Below are 16,647 nucleotides of genomic sequence, written 5' to 3'. Positions count from 1 at the left end.
CGTGCTGGAGACAACCACAAGTGCAGAAAGAAACCTTAATTTTTTTTGCTCCAGTTGAGCCGTTTACAATTCCCTGTTTTTTGTTTGTCCCCATAAAAAATACAAAAAAAATATAAAATTGTTCATAAAAGCCCAAAAAAGTAAAAAATGTTCAAAAAAACAATAAAAAAATATAAAACAACTAAAAGAATTAAAAAACAGTTCTTTTTAGAACTACCTCCAATTTATAAAAAAATACTACATTTTTAAAAACTCTGTCATTCGTTTTTTTTAATGGTACGCTCCCCGGTACGCTCCGCGGTGCGCGTACTGGGCGCTCCCCCCGCGAAAATCTAAATTTTTAATTTTTTTTGGCCCGTGGGGCCCTTTTATGGCCCCCACATCAAACCTAGGGGGCCAGGGGGTCTACCCTGCCCCCTTTTGGTCATTTCCCCCTTTGTTTTTGCCACCTCTTGTGTCTCGATCCTACCGAGACGCAAGATGGCGGCCGCTCCGGACTGTTTGGAATGTTGACAGACACCCATGAGCCAATCAGCTTTCCGCTCGCAAACTCGCGTAGCGCGCTGGTATGCGCCCTGGTGCGCGTACCGGGGCGCGCTTATAGATATATACATTTTTTTGAACCTAAATTACTCAAAATCCACTGGAGCACATATCTTGAGACATAGCCTCAAGGGCTACCAGTCCCTATAATTTTGCCAAGTTTGGAGGAAATCCATTCAGCCGTTCGGGCTAAAAGTGAGTCCAACCGCCCTATGGAAATTAACAAGGGGAAAACACGTTTTGGGACCCCCTTTTATCTCGACCCCCGCTTCACGAATCCCCCCCAAATTTTCAGGGAAGGAGCGGAGCAGAGCTGGCCATTTTCTTGGAGAAATGCAGCCAATTCCGTCCATCAACGCCAAAGTTATTCCCAATAGAATGTTGTGGATTTCCTATGGAAACTAGGTCCTAACTATAACTACCTACTGGCGACCGCCAGTAGGTAATATATATATATATATATAGATATATATATATATATAATATATATATATATATATCTATATATATATATATATATAGATATATATATATTACCTACTGGCGGTCGCCAGTAGGTATATATAGTTAGGATTTTTTCTCTATGGGTTTTTTGAAAATTCTATGTCTAATAACTTTGGCGTTTGTGGACGGAATTGGCTGAAATTTTCAGGAAAATGGCACATTTTGTTTCTGAGCAGCCCTTGAAAATTTGGGGGGGGTTCGTCCAGTGGGGGCCGAGAAAAAAGGGGGGTCCCAAAACGTGTTTTTAACATTGAGTTTTCCATAGGGCGGTTGGCCTCACTTTTAGCCCGAACGGCTGAATGGATTTGCACGAAACTTGGCAAAATTGTAGGGACTGGTAGCCCGATGTGCCTTTTGTAGGTCTCAATATATGTGCTCCAGTGGATTTTGAGAAATTAACGTTTAAAAAAAGATATATATCTGTAACAGCGGACCGGTTAGCGCTCTGGTTCGCGGACTTTTCGCGCAACGGAGCTTTGTGAAGCGAAGCTGATTGGTTCTCCGGCGTCTGTCAACATTCCAAACAGTCCGTAGCGGCCGCCATCTTGTCTCTCGGTAGGATCGAGAGACAAGAGGAGGTCAAAACAAAGGGGGAAATAACTATAAGGGGGCATAGTAGATCCTCGCTGACCCCCTAGGTTTGATGTGGAGGTTTTAAAAGGGCCCCGCGGGGCAAAAAAAAATAATAAAAATAATAATTGAACGGCTGAATGGATTTGCACGAAACTTGGCAAAATATTAGGGACTGGTAGCCCGATGTGCCTTTGCTAGGTCTCAATATATGTGCTCCAGTGGATTTTGAGAAATTAACGTTCAAAAAAAGATATATATCTGTAACAGCGCTCCGCTTCGCATAACGGAGGTTTGCGAAGCTGATTGGTCATTCTGTCACTGGGCTATAGTTGGGCTACATCTGGCTGATATTTGGGCTACATTTGTTTTTTTGTGTGTCTGGCGGCCATCTTTGGGCTACATTGGGCTACATTGGGCTTCATTGGGCTACATTCGGCTAATTAGCAAATAGCTCATCGCAAACTAGGAATGGTAAAGAATCGCTATTTATTCCTTAAAGTTCGCTATTTAGGAAATGCAAATAACTTTGATGATACATATGGCGGTTCATCTCTAACAAGATAAGAAGCATAGGGATAGATTTATGATGACTGGCGCATCACCAGGGATGTGTTAGTCATTCTGTGCCGCTGTTCCGTCACCTATGGTGTGCTGCATTTACAATGCGGCGCATCATGGGGCAAAAACAGCACAGATGCGTGATGTATCTGTGCCGTAAAGGTGGCGCATTGCTGGAGTTGTATCGCAAGTGTGATGAAGCTCCAGCAAGGGTCGGGGGTGCCCCTGTCGCAGGGTTTCTGTTCTCACACAGAACTGTGGACAGAGGATTGGAACCTCGGCGAATTAGGGTGTCCCAAAACTCACGTTAGTAATCAAAAACTATTTAGCAAGCTAGGTACAGTGTCACATTGGATATAACAAACTCTCAATGTTTAGACAATCCAGAATATGAACTTATAGTACCTCAGGATACGTGGAACTCATGAACAGTCGGTCGTTATATATTTCTTAGAAACCAGAACATGGAGTTAAGAAGAACACATGTGTATTTGAAATGTTTATTTACTAATGCCGTCTTCTCAGGCGTAGTACCTTAGATAATAAAAGTACACATATTATCAGTAGCAAAATTACCAGCATAGTTACTAGTACATAAAAAGTGAATGGTGATAGTATGTTAACATGCTGTAAATGAATAAGAGTTAGCAACACTTATAAGCAGCCGCGGGCCGTGGAGGGAGTTACGGTGAGGCAGGGAGGCGGGGAGGGGGAGAAGCAGGGTGGAGAATACAAGTACACATATTATCAGTAGCAAAATTACCAGCATAGTTACTAGTACATAAAAAGCGAATGGTGACAGTATGTTAACATGCTGTAAATGAATAAGAGTTAGCAACACTTATAAGCAGCCGCGGGCCGTGGAGGGAGTTACGGTGGGGCAGGGAGGCGGGGAGGGGGAGGGGCAAGGTAGAGAGGGCTCCACCCTGCTTCTCCCCCTCCCCGCCTCCCTGCCCCATCGTAACTCCCTCCACGGCCCGCGGCTGCTTATATCTCACCCTCCCTAATACACATATTATATTATTTGCTAAGAAGGTCTCTTTGTGTTGGTTTAGGGCGTGTCCATACTTTAGTGTCTTAGATTTGAAGGAATCACATCAGCATACACCAGCTCTCTCTTCATGTGAACCGCATCAACTGTTGTGTATGTGTGTTCGGCAAAGCAATATAAAACCCGCCTCATGCCCAGAATTGGCAGAAGTTGCACTTATGTTATGAGTATGAAGTCGTGGAGATCAGACCTCATAACAATTCTGTATCGTGTTGTTCTTGAAACTTTAGCACTCGCTGTACAGATATAGTTTAACAAGTAAAGCAGATAGTAGACCAATAACATATTATTCTCATGTAAACCACGATGAACTACTAGGTGGAAAGCTAAAGCAACAACTAAGTGTCGTGTGCAGAAGTTGCAAAAAAGGAAAAATGGCGTTTAACCCGGTAATGAGCCCATGCTAACTTAACACAGTGTAAAGATATCCAGGACCTAGATGACACCTCCTCATGATCCGGAAACGAACTGAATAAGATAATAGAAGTGCCATCTCATGAGAGCAGATTGCAAATTTATATGTGGACGGTCCGCAAGGTAAAGCATTAAAAACTAGGAAAATTCAATGCTAAAGAAAAATAAAACAGCCAAGTACTTTATCGAGTCTTAAGCCAATAGGCAAGGTAAATAATAAAAACTTGACAAATAAGTCAATGAATTGTCAATGAAATGCTAGTACTCAGCATATGAAACATGAAAAAGGTCTATGACATAACTGTGTATGCAAAATAAGCTGCAACAGCCTCCAATAGGAAGTCACCGTCTTCATCCGAAAACAGTTCAGCCATCCAATTTAAAAGCGGAAAAGAACATACGTGCTCTCCCAGCACCGGATCCTCTATCACCATCAGAGGACAGCTCGGTGGGTTTTCAAGAAAGCTGTGTTCCAAGAAAGACTGTGCTGCCGCCAGTAAATTCCAGGGACCAAGTAGTCCATGCATCAATGCCACAGCCATAATCCTTTCGCCAGGACAAATCAACTCGTGAGTAATGATAGGAGTCATCAGCTGATTAAAGTCGACGTCAGGAGAAACCGGTCCGCAGAGACACAAATCAATGGCCCAATCGAAATCACAGGTCAGGCAGTGAAATACAGGCTGGACACAGGTGAAGTAGGAGAACCGAAAAGATAATCCATATGCCGTGCTTAATATCGCCAACGGCATTGTGCCATAATATTCTAGCATGCGATTGCGGAACAGTGTCAGCAGCTGCAGGGTCGGAGGTTGCATAGGAGGGACATCCATATTTAAAAATGTAAAAAAGCACAAGAGCGTCCGCTGGTAATGCAAGTAAAAATGCAATCCACGAACCAGAGTGGAGAAAATGGAATGAAAGGGAGCAGGGATGACTCCAAAGATTTTCTCAAATGAAGTCACGAGACCACTGGTAACAACTTTAAAAAAGTGTGCCAGGGATTTTGTGGAGGATGCGTTAAAGATAGTCGGAAACATGTTGCTGAAATTGAAAGGCAAACCTGTGTACGGGTGTTCGCTATGTGAAGTACGAAAGTTTCACGGGCCGAACTCAAGGCCACCTCTCTCTGAGACAAAAGAGCTCTTATTCTTGTCATGCCGTTGAAACGTGTCCCAAGGTTGGTATTTGTGGCCAGATTGAAAACTCCCTATGTTCATGTGTGGGAGGAAATAGAACATTTCTGCAGCAAATAACCCGTTCACTTACTGTTACGATAAAAGGAATACTTTTAATTAACTCAGAACAATCTTCATTATTGAGCATCAAATAACTACCATTTTCCAACAACTTGAACGTGGGGATGATAGCAGGAACTGGCGTGCCTTGCAACACGCAAGCCATATTTGGTCGGTGTTTGTTGCATGAATCGTGTAACTGTATGTGCCTACACATTAGTGAATGATCTGGCGTCTCAGTGCATTCCTCTCCATTCAGATAAACTTCTTGATCATCTTTGAAACATCTGTATGTGTATGGAAGCGACCAGACCTCATGAACAAAAGCACTACCTAAAGGTTCATAAAGACCTATTGGTATATATTTCATACAATTTGAAAACTTATATAAAGCAAAAGGCAGCGTTATTAAACCGTGGATAAGGCATGTTGCCAAAAAACCCGCAATCCTCTGCTGATGATGTCACTGAGCATGTCATGAATGATGTAATATGTGACATCATCAGTAGTGGATTATGGGTAATAGTATCTCTAGTTTACTCCCCTATAGCTGTCTTTCTTTTAACATAAGTGTGTGTTTCCTTCCCTTATACTTACTGTTTTTGGTTCGCTTCCAGTTCGCGTACCAGCGAGCGAACTAGGAAGCGAACTAAGAGAAATAGAGGTTGGCACAGTTCCAAATATTGTACCAATTTTTTAATAACGGGGAGGTAGTTCTGAAAAGAACTTTTTTTTTTTTTTTTCTGAACTTTTTTTACTGTTTTTGAATTTTTCGGAACAGTTTTATATTTTTGGGGGTTTTTCTTGGAGGGGGCAATGAAAACGATTCATTGTAAAGGGCTCAACAGGAGCAACAAAACAAAAAAAAGAAGTATTTATTATTTTGGGCGTTTCGGACAAACTTGCATATGATAGTCAATAGCTCTGTTGATCAGAGTGATGCTTCTTTCTCCGTAGGAAATGAATCCATCGCAAAATACGCAGGTGTGTTTTACTTCACCAAATCTCATTTGTATATTTGGCACCATCTCCCTGCCCTCTGGTCCCGTTACTTCCGGTACAACAGATCTTCTGGCCATAATAGGGAGATTATCTAGGTCGTTCCGAAACTGTGCAGCACTGTAGTTGTTAGGATGCCACCTAGTCATATGGCGATGCATTGTGTAGTTTCCGAAACTGTATTTTTTGTCGGTCCCTCTGGACAGTCTATCTTGACATATAAGGCAAGTTACGTATCTTGCATTTACTTTTTTCTGACCTTTGGGAATTTTAAAAAATTGCCAAATGAAGTTTTCTTTCCGGTGAGACGTCTTGGGCTGCTCAGGCAAAAACTGCCTCTCTTCGTGCTCGTCCTCCTGTTCCTCTTCTTCTTCTTCTTGTTGAATTACAACTTGAGCAGGTGGTCCACTCTTCCTTGGATGTGGTGGAGGTGGTGGGGAAGCACCAGCTGAAGCTACTAAAGAAGCCATTGCTCAGTGATCACAAAGGGTCTTTCTCTCACAATGATGAAAGTCAGAGTGAGGAAAGAAGGAGGGATTTTCATCATTTGGGAAAAACAAGAGTTCTCAACCAATCAAAAGTGTTCATTTTAGATTATATGACCTAGTCTTACATCATTAGGAAACCAAAAGTGAAATGAACCAATGAAAAGTGTTATTACCAAGTCACATGACTTGCTGTGTTTACGTTAAGCGCTTTGCAGGGCCTCCCTGTTTGCTTCCAGAAACCTGCGCTTTGGCACTCGCTTCGCGTACCAGTTCGCTAACGTAGCACGTCATATGACGTATCAAGCGACAACGTGGAACGTCATGCGGACGGGAGGCGTCACGATGTTGTTTTCTAACGCGGCACTTGCGGTAAAGAAACGTTTACCGGCTCGCGGTCTATTTCGCGGCATCAAGGTCAGCTAACGGGAAGCTTCCTGATTCGCGAAGCGGGAACGAAGAAAAAAAAATATAAAAAAAAAAAAATATTCATAAACATATAAAATATATTTTTGGATTTAAAGAAGAATACATTTTACAGCTACAGATATTAGCTGTTAAAAAACCAATGAAATTCACAGAAAAAACCATAGGTTATAGACCATATATAGTTAGGAATTAGCATTTACAAAACCTTGAAAATTCACTGAAAAAACCATAGGTTATAGACCATATATAGTTAGGAAATAGCATTTAGAAAACCTTATTTTACTCACACAAAACCATTGAAATTCCATATATAGTTAGTTGCACTAACTATATATCGCGCACCTGCAATCCACTGCTGATGATGTCACATATTACATCATTCATGACATGGTCAGTGACATCACTGATGACATCACTGATGACATCTCAAATGACATCACTGATGACATCACTGATGACAACATCCAGTGACTGTATGCTTCTGTAAAGTTAAAATATGTCTTACATATTGAAGAATGAGTGGATGTATAAGTGTCTGGATGAAGGATTTAGTAGGTGCATGACTGACTGTATAAGTGAGTGATTAAATGTGTCTCACTGAGTGCATGGGTTAGTGACTAAACTGTTTTAAATTGTGCATCATTGTGTCTGTTGTTTTGTAATCTGATGCATGTGTTGATCATTAGCTATATGACTAACTATATGGGTTATTGATTAGTTGCCCAAGTATTTGTATGGGAGACTGAGTGTGTGTGTGGGTGTCTGGGAGGTGTATGACTCTGTGCATAGATGTGTGAGCAGTTGATTCACTAGATGTATGGGTTCAAAAGTGCATGTGGAAACATCTGTATGGGCGGTTGACTGTGTGCATGAGTGTATTGGTGAGTGAATGGATATCTCAGTGCTACATGTCAAAGTAAGTACATATGTAAAACACAGTACATGTGATAGTTGACATATATAAATAACTGTGCATAAGAGCCAGTGAATGTGTGAGTGGCTGTATGGATTATTGTGAACTTGTATCAGGGATTGTATAACAGAGTAAATATGTGTTATTATATGTTCCAATAAGTAAGGTGTGTATAACTATATAGTTGAGGAAATCGAGGTGTGATTGATTCTTTGCAAGACTGACTAGGTGTGTGAGTAACTCCATGGATGAGTGACAGTCTGTGAGTGTCTGTTTACACTGAGTGTATCTAAGGTTATATTAGAGTCTGAAGAGGTTCATTGTATCATCACATGAATGATGTCATCAGTGATGTGATCAGTAATGTCAAATGAGATGTCATCAGTGATGTCATCAGTGATGTCATTTGAGATGTCATCAGTGATGTCATCAGTGATGTCACTGACCATGTCATGAATGATGTAATATGTGACATCATCAGCAGTGGATTGCAGGTGCGCGATATATAGTTAGTGCAACTAACTATATATGGAATTTCAATGGTTTTGTGTGAGTAAAATAAGGTTTTCTAAATGCTATTTCCTAACTATATATGGTCTATAACCTATGGTTTTTTCAGTGAATATATATATGCTCCAAACTGGTTCCAATCGCCGTTTCTGGGATATCGAAACGCGTAGATCGTTTTAAAACTGCCCTTTGCCACAATCAAAGAGAATGTAAAGAAAATAAAAGAAAAATTGCAAAACGACCTTGGGAGTGCGACCCGTTTGTCTCTCTGCTTGAGGGATTGTGTGGAAATTGGTAGCAGCGTGGTTCAGCTGCAGGGTGCCGCACCCGGATTGAGCGCTGCAGAAACGGCGATTGGAACCAGTTTGGAGCATTTGGAATAAGGCCGTGAGCAGTGAACACTGGCGGACAAACGAAAGTATTGTAAAAAGAAAAATACACACCGCTCGCAAGCTGAAGCCCGAGGTAAGCGTGTGTTTTAGAAAATTGTGAAAAGGCATAATAACGTTGCATGTAAACCGGCAGCCAGTTAACCGTTATAAACAAACAACGCAGCAATAAATTAACCGCAATGTGTTTTCAATGAAGAAACGTGCGGCAAGGTAGCTAATGAAGTTGTTTTTTTAACTATAACAAAGGTCGGAAATAACTAGTTGTAACTAGTTGAAATTCAGTGGCACTAAATCGAAAAGAATAAGGGCAAAAATATGGAGAAAAGAGAAGCGAGGAGAAATGATTTTCTACGACAAATGTTTGAAAAGGGTGCTGTGGAGAAGGAGGTTAGTGTGTCCAATGTGCACATAAAAACGGATACAAAATCTAAAATAAGAAATTGGGAGAAATTGATTCGTTAGGAGATAAACAAATCATGGGAGCTAATAACCCTCAAGGAATATCTAGAGGTACAACGAGTCCCAAGGGGACTTAGGATAATGTTGATGCTGAGTAATCAGGACAGCTCCAATGAACTATTACAGGAATGGGGAGAGTTTATCCTGCAATCATCATTGGGATTAATTGCAATTCTAGTGAAACATATCGAAATAGGGCTGCTTAAAATAAAGGAACAACTACAAGAAGCAGAAAAGGAAATTGCCACAATGAAATTAACTGTGGAAATGACAAAATTTAAAGAAGAGCTAGAAATACAAATAGAGAAACATGAAGATACTGTTAGGGAACGTAAACATCAGAAATTCATCAGAGACGCCACGGATTATGCAGAAGGGCGTATCTTCACGTCTCGAACAAATTCGATTCAATGAGACAACAAGTAATTTCAACGAGCTCAATGAGCATATCAAGCAATGCATCCTCCTTGGTGTCCACAGATAACAGTGGAGGTGAACATGGAACATCATCAGGCTTGGGAAAGTTACCTTTTTTAGGGGACATGCGTCTGCAACAGAGGCAATGGGAGCAGAACCAAACCTCCCGCCCACAGCAACGGGGGAGAGGGAGAGGACGCGGATGGGCCCCAAAAAGCCGAAAAAGAGAGGAAAAAGGTGCAAACAGCAGCGAAAATGTGAAAATAGGAACAGAAACTCGCAGCATGCGCCAGAGGAAGAACCAATAAAAGATGAACTCCAGGTGGTGAATCTGTCCAAAAGAGCAATTTTGGAGACAGAAAAGATGTTATTGAAAAAGGGAATTAATTTCTGTCCAACAAAGAGAATGGATTTGGCTCAAGTACGGATAGACCTTTACCTGTATATCAGAAAAATCAAATTGGCGAAGTATTTCGCAGAGAAAGAAAAACAAGAAAAAGGAAAAACCACTGAAGAGATGGACATGGGGCGTGCACTAACAGTTAGAGACACAGAGGGCTTCATGAATTTGGTGAATCTAAATGTAGAAGAAAGCCAAGAGATCCCCCTAGAAGTGGCAAAGAGGGGGCAGGTCTGAGTGGCAAAAAATCTAAATCAAAATGTTATCCACAATTAATTCCAGGCAATAAAATTGACCTATTTCAGGAAGCAGTAACCCAAGATTTGTATAAATTAAAGAACACAAAATACAAGGATAACTTGACAAAAAACGAGTATGAGGCACTTTTGGAATTATCTTCAAATGATCAAATTGAAATCAAAATGGCCGACAAAGGCGTAAATATAGTGATATTAGAAAAAACAGCATATATCACCAAAGCTCATCGCCAACTGAGAAACACTGAGCATTATGACAAGCTGAAAAGAAACCCAACCATGGATATTAAAGAAATGGTGGATGCGAAGCTTGCAGATTGGACAAACAAGGGCCTGATTGATGAAGAAGAAAGGAAATCTCTTATGGTAGCCCATCCTGTCACAGCTACCATATATTTCCTTCCAAAACTCCATAAGGACCAGAGTTTGCCCCCTGGACGACCAATTTTATCTGCGAAGGGCTCTCTTCTAGAACCAATTGCTAACTACATTGACCATTTTTTGAATCCTTTGGTAATGTGCTTAGATTTTTACATACAGGACACAAGTGATTTATTAAGGCGATTGCAAAATACTCCCTGGCAGGAGTCATATCAATTGGTGACAATGGATGTCGTATCCCTCTATACCAACATTGGGAATGACATAGGACTCAAGGCATGCAACTTTTTCCTACAAGAAAGGAAAATGCAATTTGGAAACCATAATCAAATGCTTCTGGAAATGATTTCAATATGCTTGCCCAGGAATATCTTCGTGTTTGTGGACGAAGTATATTGTCAGAGTAATGGAACCGCAATGGGATTTTCCTTCAGTCCCAGCTATGCCTGTTTAGCAATGGGATGGTGGGAGAAAGAAGTGGCATGGAGTAACAGCAATGAACAAGCACTGAACAAAGTTATCAGTTGGACAAGATATATTGATGACTTACTAATTATATGGGATGGCAGCAAAGATGAATTTCTAGAATACTTCGAAATCATGAATAACAGTGTTCCAAACTTAAAATTTAGCTGTGAAATCAGTAATGAACGGATATTATTCCTAGACACGGAACTTTATATAAGGGAAAATCAAATCCACACGACCTTACATCGAAAATGTACTGCTACTAATGCCACCCAAGAAACCACAAGCTTCCATCAACAGTCCCTCATTTCCAGCATCCCCTCTGGGGAATTTCTTAGGATCCGCCGAATCTGCAGCGAAAAAGAGGAATGGCTGAAACACAGTGCTGCAACTACAGACCGGTTCAAGCGTAGAAAATACAACACTGGCATAATTAAGAAGTGCTGGGACCAAACAAATCAGAAAACCAGAAAGGAGTGTTTGGTAAAGAAACAGAAGGAATCCTCAAAAGAATCAGAACCAGTGTGATTGATAATGGATTATTCCAATGAAAGCAAAGAAATTGCAAACATTTTGAAACGAACTGGAAGATCTTACAATTGGATGAAACAGTAAAGAACATCATGGGACATCATCCAACAATTACATATAGAAGAGCTAAGAACTTAAAAGATCACTTAATACATAGCCACTTCAAAAAAACTGTAAAAAAAGACATATGGCTAAAGACAACAGGATTCGTAAAATGCTATGCATGTAAAGCGTGCCAAATTGCTATAAACCTACAAAGAAAGTGGAAATGGCAAATAAAAAAACATGGGAAATCAGAGAACTTATCACTTGTAAAACACAATATGTGGTATATGTTGTGGAATGCCCGTGTCTATTGAGGTATGTGGGCAGTACTGTATGTGAACTAAAGAAGCGAATACTGGAGCACGTTCGAGCTACCATTCATCAAGATAGATCAAACGCGGTAGCCAAGCACATGGAACAACACCATCAAAGTGACTGGAACCAACTAAAATTCTTTGGAATTGAGAGTGTCGCCAAAAAAGAACGAGGGGGAGATAGAGAGAGACTTCTCAGACAGAAAGAGTCCCGTCACATCCTGAACTTAAGAACGTTAACCCCGTATGGGTTAAATCAATCGGAAGAACTATATATCCATTTGTAAAAAACTTCTCTTTTGTAAAAACTTCTCTTCTGAAAAATGATAATTGCTCTAAATAATATGCCTAACTCTAAAGTGGACAGAACATTTATATTGAAAATGAAAAATCCATTAGGCAATGACCCACCAGAGGGTATGACAAGATGCAATTACAATGGCTGCTGCAGAAATGAGGTGTTAAGCAGCAGCGAAACCCCACTGGAGGGAATCATTCGTGGTAACATATGCATACTAGATTTCCTTACTTAAAATAAATATGTCACACTTAGACACAGGAAAGAAACATGAAAAGTTATTAAAATGAGCAATAAAGTTTTATTGTAACTGTATATATATAAATATATGAGCAAAAAACTACATCTCCCAAAATGCATTGAGACGCTTGTGTTTCCAAACAGGAAGTGAGGGTATGTGAAACTGACTATATGTAGTAGTGGGAACCAAGCGGCCAGTTGATCGTGAGCAAGGTATCTGGGATATCGAAATGCGTAGATAGTTTTAAAACTGCTCTTTGCCACAATCAAAGAGAATGTAAAGAAAATAAAAGAAAAATTGCAAAACGAGCTTGAGAGTGCGACCCATTTGTCTCTCTGCTTGAGGGATTGTGTGAAAAAAAAAAAAATATATATATATATAGATCTCTCTCTCTCTCTATATATATATATATATATATATATATATATATATATATATATATATATATATATATATATATACATATACATATACATATACATATTCCAAGGTACTTCTTTGTGGAGTTAAGTTCAGTAAATCAACCATTACCTGCGCACTTACCTTTCAGCATTTTGTCCCTCAATATTGCAGTAACACTATTGTGACTGTCGCTATTTGATGATAAACAAAATGCTATTTTCTATATGGAATCTCATATCGAAGTAGCAGTTAGAAAACACCTTAGAGACAACATAAATTATATAAATAGTGTTCATAATATATTCTAACTCACAAAGGTACTCCTAAATTTATCTGTGGCTCTTCCTACTGAACCAACCAGTACAACCATTAATTTTGAAAAATCTTTTTCATTCAGCAAGCATCAATTTAACTCAAGTCCTTAAACATTCTAACTTGTGTGCAAATATTTCAACATTTACAAATGCTTAATATTGGTGTTCACTGATTCTAGGCTTCTCAGGATTGTTTTGTTGGTGAAAAGTTTAGTAATTTTAATAAAATATTGAGCCAGTGGCAAATTTGTTTCCATATGCCATCCATTACCTATGAAATGTAGCCCATAAAAAATTATGTAGATAGGTGATGAACTTTAATAAGGCACACTGTTTCTAATTCTGTTTTATAACTTTTATTTTGTTTTGCACAAGGTTTCGGAGGAGCTCAATTACGCCACAATCCAACACTTTGAGAGGCCAAAAACCTCTCCAACAGTCTCTTCTGGTGAGGAGATAGTGGAATATGCAACCGTGAAATGCTAGTACCTCCTGTCGATGAACCATATTTGACGATCTGTTGTGGAAGTATCACTCTGCCAGGGGTGACACAGACTGCATTTGCGCAGACAAACAGACCTGAGGGAGACGACACATAAAATAAAAATACAAGTACATCACAGAAAGATCATAAGAGAGAGGAGGAGAAAAATATGAAGTCTTGGCTTTTCACAGTTTGTTACAATGCACACTAACATATTGTGATATGCAACTCAAGCACACCAAGGGGCAGGTTTATTAACAAGCATTGGCAAATGCATTAGCATTCGCCGTTGTGATTAATAATAATCTGTATTTTGTGGCTATCTGCTCAAGCCTGACAATGTAAGAATTGTTTGTAATGCTGGCTAGAATGTCTGAGTGTAATCTTCTTGAATGCAAGCACTTGAAACAGTCAAACAAATCTCCCACAACACACAGAATAAATTATTGTAATTAATACCTAACAAACTGAAAAAATGTTCAGAGAAACAAAAAGAAATACCTGGCATTTTTTGGTGTGGTTGCCCCAGACTTTTTGCCTCTATCTCCTCTATTTTTGATGCTGTGATGGATTTCGTTTGCTGGCTTAGATGCTTTGGTCACTTTGCCACTGCTGATCAGTGTCAAAGTACAAGTGCTCACTGTATAAAGTGTTATGGTAATTGGTTGTCCATAATTGGTATGTTTGTCTTACTAGTAAAGTCCCTAGTAAAGTGTACTATGTGTGCCAGGGCTGGTAACGCAAATGCTACTGGTGGGCCTGCAGCACACACAAGTAGCCCTGAAAAGAGATCTCAGGCCTACTACTGCAGTGCCTGTGCACAGCTTGTTAACTGCCTTGTTGTCCTGACAAGTGCACCCACTTGCCAGGCCTTACACTTCCGTTTTTATGATCATCAGACACCCCTCTAGTAGGCCCAAGGTTCCCCCATGGGCAGGGTGCAGTGTATGTGAAAGGTAGGACATTTACTGAGGTTTGTACCATGACCTGACAGTGAAATACTGCCAAATTCGTTTTTCAATGTTGCAAGGCCATCTTGCCCATAGGACAGAATGGGGAATGCTGTATCACATGTTTCCAGCATATCTTCCCAAAGGCATAAATGGGGGGATGGAGTTTAGTGTGTCTGAACTCAGAATTTAATAACATATCTTTTTGTGAAGATGGTTTTTAAATTGTGTGTTTAGAAACCGCTCTTTTAGAAGTGGCTGGTTTATTGTCCTAACCATCCTGTGTGCCTCTGCCTGGCTGTGTATTGACTGTCTGGGTTTGGATGTGACAGGGTCTGGAGAGGTGTCCTGACACCAGGGAGGAGTAGGTGAGACAGCAACAGGCTGGCCTGCATTTGGTGTGATGGGAGTTGTAGCCACTTTGATGCGAAGAGGGTTATGCTGCTGCCACAAAAGAATGGCTCCGCGCCCGGCGGAGTGTCTGAGGCCCAGACCCTCACTATCAAAGAAAAAAGGTGTGCACTGGCAGGAAGGCACCCAGAACTGATTGGACCGGGCTCAGAGCCCCCTGAACACAAAGACTTAAAAGGCATTTAAGGGTATATTGTGAGACCTGAAACCCCTGAACTAAAGACTGACCTCAAGCCTGAAAAAGGATGTAAACTTTTTCATGATCAAGAGGAACCTCTGCCAAAGAAGAGTAGCTGAATAGACTGAAGAGAAGGACTGCCCTTGCTGTGTGTTCTGGGGCTGGCCTGTAGTTTGTTGATTTGACTAAGGAGAGGATAAGGGACTTTGATGTGTGCTGCGTCCTGAAGTAACTTGTCTCCAAGGGCTCGAGAGGAGCTTGATCCCTGTTGTGGAAACTCAGGGACATCAAAGTTTCCAGGTGTGTCTCAGCGATGCTGAGTGCGTGTCCTTTTTGCAGCCTGAGACCTTCGTGAGAATTGCCCTGTGACCATGTGCCCCGGAGCAGTCTTGAGCTCTGCTTCGATCAACACTGTGACCAGAAGTGCTGTGATCATTATCGCCATCGGCCTGGACCGTCGTCCCAAGGGGGAGCCGTGAGACATCACAGCCGCCGGCCTGAGCCTGCCTTTCCCAAGTAGAGACCTCTGAACCTTCCCCATCGTGGGTCTGAGGTCCTTTGTCCAAGTTCAACTGAGTTGCACCGGGAGCCAATCAGCTGCGAAGCCGTCGCCTGGTAGCCAGACTCTCACTGCGAGGAGCAGCCGCCGGCAACGCAAAGCCGCACAGCGTGACACCTAAACCGCGAGGAGAGGAAAGAGACTGCAACCCCCCAGTAACGCTCAGCGAGCATATGTGTTTCACCGCCTGGAGCGGAGTGTGTGCTACGAGAGACCGCTCTTGGCCTTTCCCATCTTTGCAATGCGAGCCTCTGCTCATGTCAGTATCGCAGCCCGTACTCGCCGAGGAGTGGCAGTACCTGGGTCGGATTGTAGAGCTGCACTTTGTTTCCTTCATAACCGTATCGGGGGCATATTTTGGAAGTCGCTGACAGCGAGTCAGCCAAGAGTGGCATAGAGACCTTCACTAGCACCGCGATTGGTGCCAAATTGTTTTACGTTCCGCATTAACACTTGCATTATTACTTGCTTTTACGATCCACATTAGTACTTGCATTACGAACTGCATTATTACTTGCTTTTACGATCTGCATTAGTACTTGCATTACGAACTGCATTATTACTTGCTTTTGTGATCCGCATTAGTACTTGCCTTACGGACTGCATTATCACATGTTTTATGATCTGCATTAGTACTTGCATTACGGACTGCATTATTACTTGCTTTACGAACCACATTAGGACTTGCATTAGGGACAGTCTTATTTCTACATTACGAACTGCATAGCATTGCATTAGGACTGTATTAGATCATCGTGAACTGCTCATTAATACCGCCAGAACCTACAAGTGATTGTTGGCCTAATAACCGGCCCAGTGAAATATTACGAATATGCATATGCTAGATATTTTTATTGGTTTTTATCATCGTAATTCTTCTTGATAAAGATACAGCTATTTTCCTAAATCAGTGTGATGTCCATTTCTGG

The 16,647-nt window shown here is 41.0% G+C and overlaps 1 protein-coding gene across 2 annotated transcripts in view; it reads left to right on the top strand.

The window, feature by feature from the left end:
- The window catches only part of LOC144770707 (B-cell receptor CD22-like), a 255,878-nt gene extending 239,441 nt beyond the window's left edge, over nucleotides 1-16,437 (top strand). For both annotated transcript variants that reach the window (XM_078655435.1, XM_078655433.1), the window contains exon 11: nucleotides 13,512-16,437. In XM_078655435.1, the coding sequence (XP_078511561.1) occupies nucleotides 13,512-13,622 (111 nt within the window). In that variant the 3' untranslated portion in view covers nucleotides 13,623-16,437. The remainder of the gene's footprint in view (nucleotides 1-13,511) is intronic.
- The last annotated feature ends 210 nt before the right edge of the window (nucleotides 16,438-16,647 follow it).

The sequence above is a fragment of the Lissotriton helveticus genome, chromosome 7 (genome assembly GCF_964261635.1).
Source record: "Lissotriton helveticus chromosome 7, aLisHel1.1, whole genome shotgun sequence".
Taxonomy (NCBI): Eukaryota; Metazoa; Chordata; class Amphibia; order Caudata; family Salamandridae; genus Lissotriton; species Lissotriton helveticus.
This window is presented reverse-complemented; position numbering and strand designations above follow the sequence as displayed.